Genomic DNA, 13,482 nt, shown 5'->3' on the forward strand with positions numbered 1-13,482 from the left:
GAGGGTGCTAGGCTCGAAAAGGTTGAGAACCACTGTGCTAGACAATAACCGAAAGGCGATCGATCATTACTTTTCCAGATGTATTTTCCAATAACTTTCCGTCCCAATGTACAATCAAAGAATTGTGAAATAACTTACAGAATAATCATTGACCTAGATTTGCTGCTACAACTAAAGCTGCTTTTCGATTATTGATATCGGTTCTATCTAGAGTGGCAGCTAGTTTTGACGTTATTGTCAATGATGGTCCAGCTCTGCCAATACCTATCGCTTGATCAGGTAATTTTTGAGATACGCTTCCAGATAGGACACTTAAATCAATGGATTCATTAACATCGGTCTCAGACTCGAATCCATTACAACGACAGACCCAACGAAACAATTTTCTAACTTTCGCTTTTCACGTCGAATTTTTAGCACTTCTTGCATTTTCACTTTCTCTACTCAATGTTCCTTCTCTGCCAAATTCATGTCAATATTGCTCATGTAGCCGCGACAATCCTTTTTTTGATCTGCGCCAAAAGAAACTCTTGATCATCCTTATTTTCTACCATCTCCATTGCATCCGCATGTACTATATCGAAGAAATTGAAAGATGCTTGAAATTTCTGCTCATTACGATATTGTTACTTCACTCCCTCTTTTTGCATTTTTTGTCAAATCCAAACATTGTAAAGTTTCTCTATTTTGCTTACCACTTGATAAACGTTCTGAATTAAAATCTGGATTATTGTCCAAAATACACTCAAATTCGTGGCGACATCTCTCAAACTGTCTTGGATAGATTTCTGTAGGTTACTGCGATAATTAAAAAAAAATACACAGCAAAATCGATTTGATCAAAAGTACTATCTTCGATTTCATTCCCTGGACATGACCAAAAGGCAGGGTTGAAAAATCACGTTTTTTTTTAAAAAAAATCATGATGTTGATCATTTTTATTTAAATCTATTTTTTAAAATTGAATTAACTTGTACGTGATTTTTCTGAAAAATACAATAAAATTTAAATGATTTTATTTTTTCTAATTGGCAATCTACGAGGGTTTCAGTTTTATTTATTAAATGATATTACAATAAAAGCAAAAAAAATAGGAATTTCCTAGTATTTATGTTACTTTCTTCAGGTGTTTCTTACACGTGGCAGTTACTCAGTAGCAGTACAATATTCTTCACCCAACATCTGAGGCGGGCGCAATCACCGTAATCTTGAGAATTCATTTCACAATGATTGGACAAAAATGAAAATGTGTGGCAATCATAAATTTAAGCATCCTAATTAGTAAACAACAAAGTAAATATGCATTATCACAATATTGCGAGCGGTGATTATATTCAGTGAGAAAAAGCAAAAAGGCTACTACTCACCGCAAAAACATGTAGCAGAATTTTCTTTTACATGTAGCAGGTAGCGCTTTCGGAAGATGCTGCTTCCTTCTTCAGCCTGTGGTAGACTTCAAAAAGGATAAAAAACTGAAGGAAGGTTAAAAGGTTAAGATATGTAAAAAAAAAAAAAAAAAAAAAAAGTCTCCTGTCAAACATTAAAACACACGGGAATAGAAACTCACTGATATTGTACACTGCTGTTCACTGTTTTTCTGTTCTTGCTTTCCAAATTGCGAAAGTATGTAGTGAAAAAATTACTCCAAATGATATTTATTTCTCCTCTATCCAGGTTAAGTGAGGGCCTTTCTTTGTGAATATAATATAATTCTTTAATTTGTCGTTCCGTTGCTGTTTTTGCTCTTTCAATTAAACATGATTCCATGATATGATGGTTGTAATTTCTAAGATTCGTTGCTAGACCGAATAACTGTTGCGGATTTCGAGGTTTCGAGGTACGAACGTGCTCAGTTATTCTAGTTTCTTTTTGTTTAAACTATATACACTTTATCACACTGACATTTCACCCGATGGACTGCTTTGCAAAGAGTCAGTAAAAAATGCTTTAAAATTGGTTATGTATTTATCTATAGATTTTGGAGGAATTTCTGAAATTTTGATGATGTATCTTTGCAGAATCTTCTTAATTTTTGCTGAAAAATGTGGAACCATAAGGACACCAATCCATCAAACTAACAAACGCAGAATTATTTAAGCGGTAGACCACGGGTCTACTTATTTCTCATAAAGAATTCATATACGAAGTTTTCATCTTCCAAACGTGAAAGACGTTCTAATTTTTGGCATACATTTTAAACACCTCCTTCCTCCTTAGGATACGCATTTATGAAAATGCTACGAAAAAATCCTGGCTCGAGCCAAGTGCTATGTTAAAAAGTCGTTTCAAGTGATTTAGCCGTTTTCTAGTGATGAGGCAGACAATGTCGATTTGAGTATGAAAGGAAAAAAACAGAAATTTCTCTCTTTCTCTTTACAGGTAGAATTTCCGAAAGCAATAAGACAGTGTCAAAGTACTTTTAATGTTGAGCTTACATCATGTTCATCTGTTGAGTTGTTGTTGTGTTGTTGGTTTCATCTTCTTAACTTGGGGGGCTCGTGAGACTCTCTATTTCTGGCATAAATTTTAAATCTCCGTTTTCCCTTTAGAATACGCATTTTAGTCAAAGTGATTCGATAAAAATCCGAAAATCCGAATGAAGTAGGTACTGACTATGTTCAAAAATTCTTTTAAACTGTTTAACCCGTTATATATATATATATATATATATATATATATATATATATATGCGCGGATCCATATAAGGGCTATAGCCCCCTTTCCCTTTGACGCTCACATATACACAGGATAAAATGGGCTTCAATCCTGCTTTACACTGGATAAAGCTGCAAACTATAGTTTAACTCCTCCCATATATATATATATATATATACGTACGTCTCAATTACAGTAAAAAGGCTATGTATTACCACGATACGTAAAATTCTGAACTAAAAATTGTGAGTATTGAACGTTAAATGGAGTCAGCTTTTTTCTCCTGTACCATATAAAATTAAGTACATTGTCAAATCACTTGGATTTCTTTTAAAAATAGATATTTGGTTTAAATTTGCTCTATTAAGATCCTACCATCACATAGTACGGATTACGAGTTTAGTTTTAGATTAACAATTCGATTAGTATCTACGAGTAGCCAGAAATACTACGTTTTATTTCAGTAATGCAAAAATAAATTTGATTTAAATCATTGATTTTAAAAAGATCATCCGATGTAAATCACTGATTTAATCAACCCTGCCAGAAGGTATAATTCGTTTCTACTTGTTGTTGAAGTAAGTGATCTGAATCAAGTAGCCATGTTTCTTGTCTGGCTTAAGCTACATTACTTGTCCAACAAGTCTTATTTTCCGGTACTCTATTGGATAACGCTCTTACTTTTGCATACGTCGTCCATCTACCTGTCTTCTTACATGCGTGCGTAGTCGCTCAGCACTGCTGCCAGACACTTGAAGTAACAAAATATGACATAATAACTCAAAACTTGTTAAAAATATTTCTAAAATTTAGAAATTAAAATATTAAAAATTCGAAAATCGCCGTCTAGATTGATAAAACTTGATTGATAAATGAAAATCGCAGCGATCTGAAATGTTCAATGCCAATAGAACGCAATGCTCCAATCTGGCATACTTCATGCTTGATGAGCGACCTCTAAATATTAATAGAGTTTGACAAAACGAGAGAAAATTTTAGTCTCTAGAAACATAAATTGCGCGGAAGTGAGATAAAAAAAAGTCGGAATTTGAAGTTTTGAATTACCCAAATACATATATATACAATATCCTAGACATTAGTATTTTTCCGGGTTTCTTTCTTCAGGCGCCTGGTGCTACGAATCCCAAAAGGGGCGCTCAAATAAATAAATAAATAAAACTTTTTAAGAAATTTTTCATAAATTTTGTGAATTTATGGATTGTGACATGCGTATAGTATCATTTGAAAGAGTGCTTCATACTACAGAGGATGGCGTACGACCTGTGAACCTGGTGGTTGTTGTTGTTGTTATTATTATTATTATTATTATTTTTTTTTTTTTTTTCCTAACACTTCTAAATAGTGAAATATTCTTCGAAAAACTTGTCTCTCTTCCTACATGTTTTTAACCGTACGTTAATGAAACTTGGAGAACGTGTAATATATTTAGAATACCTGAAACTAAGCGCCCAAACACCTAAAAACAACATTTTTCCGGGATATTTCGCGGAATTTTCCGGATTTTGCTTCCATGAGGTGTATGTATGATAGACTCAAACCGCTGATTCATTCTGAAGGTAATGGCGTGCGAATCATGAATCTAAGATAATTAGGGTACGAACAGACACTTCCTAAAATGTATTTTCCCTTTTATTATTATTATTATTATTATTTATTTATTTCTCACCAATTTTGCACTACATTTTCGGTTCAAAAATATTGTTTATCTGGATTCGTATTACACGTGTTTGAATGATTTGAGAAACGTGTAGAAGCACGTGCATTTCGAGGTTTTAAAATAGATTTTCGGCAAACTTCACAAAAAGTATTTTCTCCAGTGAGAGACATTAGGAATTGTCTCTTTAATTTTCCTCTCTAGTATTAAATTGTCCCTTCTATCCCTTCCGCTGTTATTTTATGCTTAATTTATATTGTATTGAATTAAATAAAGATAATTCGAATATAAGGTAAACATTATTGTATGTTCTCGCTTGCAGAAATGTTCATTTTTTTTATTATTGAAGCTTGCATAAAATTCCATAATAGTAAATGCTGGATATTGTGAATGATGTGAATCTATCATACGAAGTATTGTTATTCATGCTTAATGAAATCGAATAGTATGAAAATTTCCAAAATGATTAAACACACTTATCATAGCGTAGCATTATAGCTTATGCAGTCAGGCAATTTAGTTACGTAGATCTTTTCCACAAGAATGTTTGTTTCAAATGTTTTAATTAAGGAAATGAATATTTCATATGCTGTTTTCAAGTATTTCTAGTCTTGCTGTAGTTATATCATCCATAATTAATATACACTTAAACTAATTTATACTTATTACAGAAATGTATGAATGCATTGCAACAAGTGACTGCACGAGAAGGAAGACCAATAGTTATTTGTGAAAAAGGAGATTCAGAAACTCAGAGTTTTGCGTCTCAAATATTGGAAGTTCCTCACACCGTAGATTGTCTTCAGGTAACACTATACTTAAAACCATACTATAGCATAGCATATTATACACTATAGTGTAGTACAGCATATCATACTATAGTATAACATAACATAATATATATATATATATATATATATATATATATAAAATATGAGGGACGTATTTCAAGGTGTGTTAGAAGAGTAATGACTGGCAACACTGTGCACGAACCGACAAAGCATTTGCCTCCACCTTCCATACCAGTTGCATTAACCCCTGCTGTTGACTCGATACAGATTTGAACTTGCTCCAATTGCTACACGATTATTGAGGGCGTCTGAAGTAAAGTTGTGTTTTTGAGGTGCTTTACGAAAATGGACTGGCAAAAGTTTGAGCAACGCTGCACCATCAAATTTTGTGCAAAACGTGGCGAATCCGCTAGTATGACCTACAAAAAGTTACAAGAGGCTTATGGAAAACATTCTTTGTCCAGGGCACAAATGCTCAGATTGCGCATATCCTTTTTAGAAGGCCGAGAACAAATGGAAGACGAAACTCTTGCGGGAAGACCTTTAACCTCTATAACAGATGACAATATGGAATCATCTTCAATGATTTTTTGGCAGGAAAGCATTCATGTTGTCCCTCAGTCTCCCTATTCAATGGATCTCAGTTCCTGTAACTTCTTTTTATTCCGTTCGCTCTATAACTACCTGAAAAGGCTACATTCTGGTACTTTGGATAATATCCAGAAGAGCATAGCTGACGAGCTGAAAGGTATTCCAGCAGAAGCATTTCAGCACTGCTACAAGGAATGAAAACAACGCCTCCATCGCGGTGTAGCTGCGCAAGGGGACTAGTTTGAAGCAGATAATCCTGATTTATAATAATATTCATTGTTAAAAGACAATCAGTCTCATAATTTTTCTAACACACGTATTTGTGAACCTTGTGAAAACATTATTTTTGTTATTGTAGGATTCATATCTGTTTACTCATTCTTTCGAATATTATTAAAAACTTGTACATAAAAGGAGCTACCATTAAACTTAATACTAGTTAATGATCTTTTTCCTTTCATTCTGTTACAAAATATACATAGTAGACTGGTAGATCACAGTGGTAAATAAATTTATTTAATTAAATGTAATTATATGTTCGTAGCAGTTTCTAGTCGTATACATAATATTATAACAGCGGCTGGATGGTGAACACATGCATACAGTACTCTGACACAAGTAAATAGATACTCGAAAACTGAGTCTATGGCCACTGCTACGTACTATTGCACAGAAGAAACCGTTCCTGGTGCTGAAACTAGTACTTGCTTGAACCTCTTGACAGCACGTAAAACTTTAATCACATGTATCATGATACAGTCATTTCCAACGCGCTGCACTGTGACGTGTTTCCTGCTTTTATTTTCAGTAAACCACAGTCTGCAGGTGCATTACTCTTGGATTCATGACTAATGGTACACTGCCAACACTTGTTTTATTCCATTCTTGACCTACCTCGTTCCCTCCCCATCTTTGCTCAGCCTGATCGCAGGAGTGCGCTCCTATCCCATACAGTGACTAGTTTGGAGTAAGTCGTTAATGAGATCCTGTGACAAATTATAGCATTCGACAAACTGTGCTTCCAGAAAATAAGTATTGTTTATTTGCAGGTCTGTTTGGGCTTTATGCAATTTTGGTTATAAAAGATGCCAAACATTTTCTATAGAATTCATGTCCGCAGTTTTTTAATGGTGCACCAGTTTGATCCTCATTTTGCCTTTGCTGGCGAGTAGTCAGTTTTGTCCTATGACATGGCACACATGGCACTCCGTAATTGATGGATTGCGTTGCATTCTGCGATTCCTTGACTTCGCCTCTTTCAAAGTACAGTAATAATCCATCTTGGTATATCGCGATGTATTTAGCAGCATTAAGAGGCTAGTCGAAGAAAAAAAAAAAAAAAAACAATTGCAACCATTTTTTTCATGTTGCACTCAACACTATAACATACATCGCCGTATTTCACTATAGTGTAATAGAGTTGCGATCTTTCAGTCGCTTTTATACTTACTCTCCACTGCTGTCTAAGAATTGACAAAATCGCTCGCGTTAGAGAAAGCCACATGGGCCCAAAAATGTTCTGGATTGTTGTACATGGCGATGACCTAATTTTGTCATCATGTCATTTGTTTTCGTAAACATTCTTCATTTTGGTGACGCATCAGTACATTCCCACACTATGCAAATACCGCTGGACGATTCATGCAAATCTACCAACCTCAACTGAAATGTCATTAGCAAATTTGGATGGCTGGGTCCTTGCACTCCCAACGGCCATACGTTGTTTTACAGTCGACTCTAGTTCTGTCATACTCATTGGTTGATTAATTCGTTCAGTGTTTCCATGAAATTGTGTTCCGCTGTTATGTATATTTAACACGAAGCTTTTAAGGAAACTTCAGTTCCTTTACTGACCCTTCATCAGACGAAAGGAAGATATGTCAGGTCTATCACATATCGTTCCCATTCGCTTTTTCCTTCCCTTTTTCCTTCCTGTCTGATAAAGCTTCATCGAAAGTGCATGCAGTTTACTGTTATTTATCCTTGAGGTTTTCTGTCATATTTACGAATCCTATGTCGTAGGATTCCGTTTTCATATATATACACATATCATGTAGTAACTCCTATACCAGAAAATAGTGAATCCATAATTACACACACTAGAAAAGTACGCAATTATCTTTTTGGCTAAAGTCTTCATCAGATAGGGGCGTTTTATCGAAAGGAATCATTGTCTGTGTTAGCATGTATGACTTTGTTTTCACTGTTCCTTAGTAAGTAATTGAGTTTTTATTCCTTCTTTGGAATTGACATTATATACCCTTGTAATGACTATTTTCTTTCAATAACATTAGATGTGAAATCTCATGACGTGAATATGTTTGAACCCCTATTTAATGACCACCCCTCATCTTCTACTAGCGTATAGAACAAATACGTACACCAACAATGCAGAGAATACGTAACGTATCAAATGTCCAAATCTAGACTTGGAAATCATTATGGTGTTGTGAACACATATCCAACCTATGAAACCTATAGATTATTTATTGATATGCCTAGGCTATATTAGTTAGAAACATTTTAAGACACAAATGTCTTGTAGTAGTTGTTGATAGTTCCTCCGGGTTCGTGGTCAAGGGTTCTTATCATATTTAACATCGTTTTTTTTAATGAGCAAATCATTCTGAAGTACAAGATTTTCAGAGAACTTATACAAAAGTTCTAGCTTTACTGTGGTTTTATTTAAAGAATTATGTGCATCAATAGGTGCTAAGATACATTTTATGAATGTCCTTGGGCATTATGGGAATGGTTCAATTGAGGTCTTAATTCGACACATAAAACAACGCTTAAAGTCAGTATTATGTAATAAACATAATGAAAAGTGGACCGAGTACCTCCCAGCCGTGTTTTTTCCTCCTCTTTTCGTCACTCTGATTAACATTTCATTTATTTGGGTCATTACCTGACACTCATGGAGGAGTATAGTCGCAGATTTTTGTGACGTCATTGTGTAGTGAATTGTTCAATGCAATCAGTGATGGATATCGGACTGGTTTTATGGAAAAGTTTTCTTTTTAGTTTCGGCCTACTACGAAATAGTTGAATTACTACGATGAACAAAGAAGAGGACATTATATTTGAATTACGACGATGCAAGAAGAAGAGTATATATCATCTTCTGATCTCCCTTCTTCATCGTAGTAATTCAATTATTTTGTAGTAGCTCCAAACTGACGAGAAAATTCTTTCATAAAAAACAGTCCAGTCACTAGCATAGTTAGGGAATTAGGTTTAAATGGTGATTGCCTGTCGTATTGGTTCTGAAGATCCATTTGTCGAAAGCCAGGAAAGGGACTGTAACGTTTCCAATTTTTCGATTGCTGTGGCCTTAAATTTCCCATAGCTCATTTTTCCATGGGTTTAACCAATATTCTTTTGTGTTGTCCTTTTTCTATTCTATAGGTAGCTACTTTGTTATACTCCCCTTCTTTTATTATGGATATTATTTTTATTTTTCTGACATTTTATCATTTTTATTATCTTAATCCTTTTATATTTATTGGCACTGCATATTGTGTATATTGAGTTGACATACTGGGTTGAATATATTGCGCTTTATATTGAGTCGACATGCTGCGTTATTGTGATCCTCCTCTATTCTCTTACCGTACTGAAATTAAGTAGTGTTTATTTTCCTATATTTTACAATGATGTATTTTTTGTTCTATTAAACTGTCACTTTCTTTTTTTTTTTCGATGTTGTATATTTCACTCGCCTTATATCTGTTTCATTTATTTCTTTTAGTTTTTTCTTTAACCCCTTTTTTCCCTTACTCTCCTTAGTACAATATAGTCGTATGCAGCGTGCCTGTAGAAGTAGACTATCCTTTACTTGCATGTCTTTGCGGTTTTCAAGGATGCTCTAGTTTCAACCAAGTGCCCTAGTCCCAATGAAAGAAAAAAAAAATCAGAAATATTTACTGCTTAGGTTTTTGACCGACAAAGTGGTCTACTTTTTTTTTTTTTTTAAGTCCTCTGTTTGTTGTTATTTAAATCCTTTTATATTTACAGTGTACTTTTGATGTTGATGTATTTTTGAAACTATTATTGTTCTATTTCTTGTGCTGTCTGGTAAAAATAAAACTTCTGTGACTTGGATTTAGCGTCAGAGTTATGAAGGAATATATGGTATGTAAAGGGATGTTTATGTGATAGGAGATTAAAACATTTACAAATTGATATAAATTTGTATCATAAAAAGAATTATGATATAAATTTCTGGAATAGACAGCCAGTTTTATTACTAATAATTAATTTTGAAACACGTGATAATGATCAACGCTTCAAACAAGAAGTACTTACACGATTTACTTTTCATTCATTGAGCTTAGTATATTTTTCAAAATAAAACCAACACGTCTACTCCCACTTGCACATTCCTAAGGTTGCATCAGGTTCCTAACTTCTTAGTACAGTCATTTTCACATATCTAATTCTAGTCTTCCGTGTTTATTGACATAGGAAAGCCGATGCTTTCGTGGCGGAGTCTGATACAGGCGTTCTTACGAGAAAGTTTGGGCAAAATATTTAACGGAATGGCTCACCAAAACGACATTTCATTTCTAAAAAGTACAAGCACATAACGATGATAAGTTGACGTCCAAATTTTGAATTGATAGACAACGATTCCATGCGTTGCATTAAGCTTACGAGAATTTCTATGCTTTTGTTTCGTCCTGTGAATGACGAGTGTAGTGAGCATATATGGGGAGTCTCGGCCTGTCTTGCGCTAAAGTCATCCATAGCAGTTGACGGTTTACGTCGTTAGAAGAAGAGAAACAGATTTACCTGAAAAATCAGTGCAACATCAAGGTACTGTACTAAGTTTCCCTTTCCCTGAGTTATATGCCATCAAATGACTATCAAATTACTTTTCCATTTTAGTCCTTCTACCATCACGTCTATTTTCTCTTTGTAATTGTTGATTTTTCTATAAAAGCAGTCTAGGTCTAATCCCAATACTTCAAAATCCTAGGACGGCTGTGTTAGCCAACATCCCCATTTATCTTCATTGTAAAGTGTAGATTGAACTTAATCAGGGCTAACATCCATCATCTGTTCAGTATCAAATAAATAAACCTATTGGTTGCATCTCATTCTCAAATTTCGATAGTTATTTATCACGTATAAGATGCGTTAGCAAGAGTAATTTTTTTTATTTATTTATTTATTTATTTATTTTTACATTGCTTGTTTACTTTTAATCATTCAAATCTACAGAACTTCTCTAAAAACTATATATATATCTATCTTCACTCCTCCTAATGACCTACAAGACTCAGGCTAATTACATATAGAATATAATTTTGAAATCATAATGAGATCAAAAACCTTAAAAAAATAGTTTGAATAGCTAAAATATAACTTTGACAGAATAACTACTCAATAAGAAAACTAATCAAATTTTAAAGATTCGGTTGAACTTCGGAAAACTACTCAAGTTAGTCAATTTCATTGTGTTATTCATTGTAATGATTTCTCAGAATCTAGCCAAAAGTATTTTATCTAAAGCTAAATTTAATGCATTTTAATTAATAAAGAAATAAAGAAAATTATCTTTCAGCTACAAAATATAAGTTAAAGAAAGTAATCAGTTTTAAATTTGATCCTAACGCATTAAATTGAAAATATGAGTAATGAAAGCCTTACATAAAATTCTCACTATATATATCCATTCTTAGTTCCTTATAAACTCACAAAATACCTTCATAATGTTATAAAACACGTTATAAAAGCTCCGCTATCAATCTGAATCCACAGTGTCACTGAAATTTCATGTTCATGCCAAGACATAAAAAAGACTACTTTCACTCGGTAGTGTACCTACGAGTGCCAAATGGGGATCCAACCCTCAAACTACTTCCTGTCCCCCCAAATGGAGTTCGGCTGTTTGGTTTTTATTTAAATATGTTTTAATTTAAACATTACTTAAAATTGTCGAAAACGCTGTAACATGTTTACTTATTTTTAATTATAAATTTTTATATCGATTTTTACGTCTCGAACTTAAACGAATACTCTCATTAAGCATTTTCTGAACATAGAATCGAAAATTTTCGAACTGGAAATTATATATTTTAGGAGCCGAAATTTTGAAATGGCTGGAACACCTTTCCGATTAATACGTATCAATTAGGAGTTTATGTACCAAACTTCTTACCCGCACTTTAAACGAGTACTCACACAAAGTTTTTCTGTATAAAGGATTGGAAATTTGAATATTACACAAATTGTTCCCTTTCCCCATTAGAAGCAAAATTTTCGAAACTTGTTTTTTAAATTCCGAGTTTTTTAAATTTTTAAATACCGAATTTCTCTCTTCTAACTTAACTGAATCCTCACATTTGGCAGTTTTAGAGTAGAGTCGAAATTATAATAGAAATTGCCCCTTTTCCTATGTAAGAGCGGATTTTTTAAAAATGCTGACACACATGCTCAGTTATCTTAATGGCAAGTTTTACGTTCTCAATGTTAACCAAGTTTCACTTTCATTCTTTTAAAATAGATTTGAATCCCTTTTAAGCAACCTTAGGTTACGTATTTTAAAAATCCTTTCTTATCGCGTATTTTCGTAGCAAAGGAGTTTCCTGTTCAAGTTTCTAGCTATAGTAGTATGGTATTCATGTTGATGAGTGAGTCACTTTTACCCTTGTATATAATAGTATAGGTATGAAAGGAAAAAAATTTAAACCGCATCAACACATTATAATAGTTATGAACTTCCGAAGTGCAATAATTAGTGCTATGCTGATCAGTGACATAGCCAGAAACAGATCATGGGGCATACTAATAATTACCATAACGAAGAAATGCGCTTACGAACATACATACACATATACCAAGCATTGTGTGGCGTCACCGATTGAAATGTAGGCCATATGGTCGGCCAGAGTATTTCATGGGCTCTTGTGGCACGAAGTTCAGTATTTTATTTCAATACACAGAGGTGAGATGAATTCCAGGTAAGACAGATAAGAAAAAAAATTAATAAGTCTTTTCGGGCTATCAGCTAGATAAAGGTTTTGACATTCGAACAAATATATAGTTGGAACAAAGGAATCCCGAAGTGTTAACAGAAAAGTAATTTCTTATTAGAGAATTATGTCAACATAATTACGCACAGACTGGCAAAGTACACTATAAGCACTTTCACTAAATACTTCACCAGATAGGGAAGGAAATACAAAGAAAGGGGAAAAAAATACCTAACAGAGAAAAGATTATGGAACGTTTAGGAGCCTATTTCTCAAAACTACTAGTCGTATAATCTTCTAAAAATCAAACATTTATAATTGCATATATAATAATTTGGCAAATTAGAGATATCAACATTAGTATTTAACAAAAGAAACACTGACCAAAGCTTAAAACACACTTTATTTTAAATTATAATAACGGATTCGGATATCTAACATATCCTTCTTCAGAGAATATCGAAAATAAATGAAAATCTTCGATCAGTATTTAGAAATGACTTCTGATATTACTCTAGTGCTTGATATTTTACGACTTGTAAAAAACATATTAACAAGACTAGTAGCTTTGAGAAATAGGCTCCAAGTGGGCATCATGATGGAATACCGAAGTCATTCCAACATGGCTTCCATTCGAACTCTTCACTGTTTTTCTCTGTTCTCTTTTTTCTTCGTTATTTTCTCCCTATTTGCTCTTCTTCGTACATGATGCGATTTAGTGAAAGATAGTGTACGTTTTAAATATGTGTGTGACTGTGCTTTCACTATTTTCTTGTAATTACATATATAT

The 13,482-nt window shown here is 33.6% G+C and overlaps 1 protein-coding gene across 3 annotated transcripts in view; it reads left to right on the top strand.

The window, feature by feature from the left end:
• LOC145660877 (glutamine--fructose-6-phosphate aminotransferase [isomerizing] 2-like) overlaps window positions 1-13,482 on the top strand; it is a 364,008-nt gene that overhangs the window by 327,971 nt on the left and 22,555 nt on the right. For all 3 annotated transcript variants that reach the window (XM_081726310.1, XM_081726317.1, XM_081726323.1), the window contains one exon: window positions 5,002-5,136. In XM_081726310.1, the coding sequence (XP_081582436.1) occupies window positions 5,002-5,136 (135 nt within the window). The remainder of the gene's footprint in view (window positions 1-5,001; window positions 5,137-13,482) is intronic.

This window comes from Thermobia domestica, chromosome 1, assembly GCF_964235325.1.
Source record: "Thermobia domestica chromosome 1, izTheDome1.hap1.1, whole genome shotgun sequence".
NCBI classification, from domain to species: Eukaryota; Metazoa; Arthropoda; class Insecta; order Zygentoma; family Lepismatidae; genus Thermobia; species Thermobia domestica.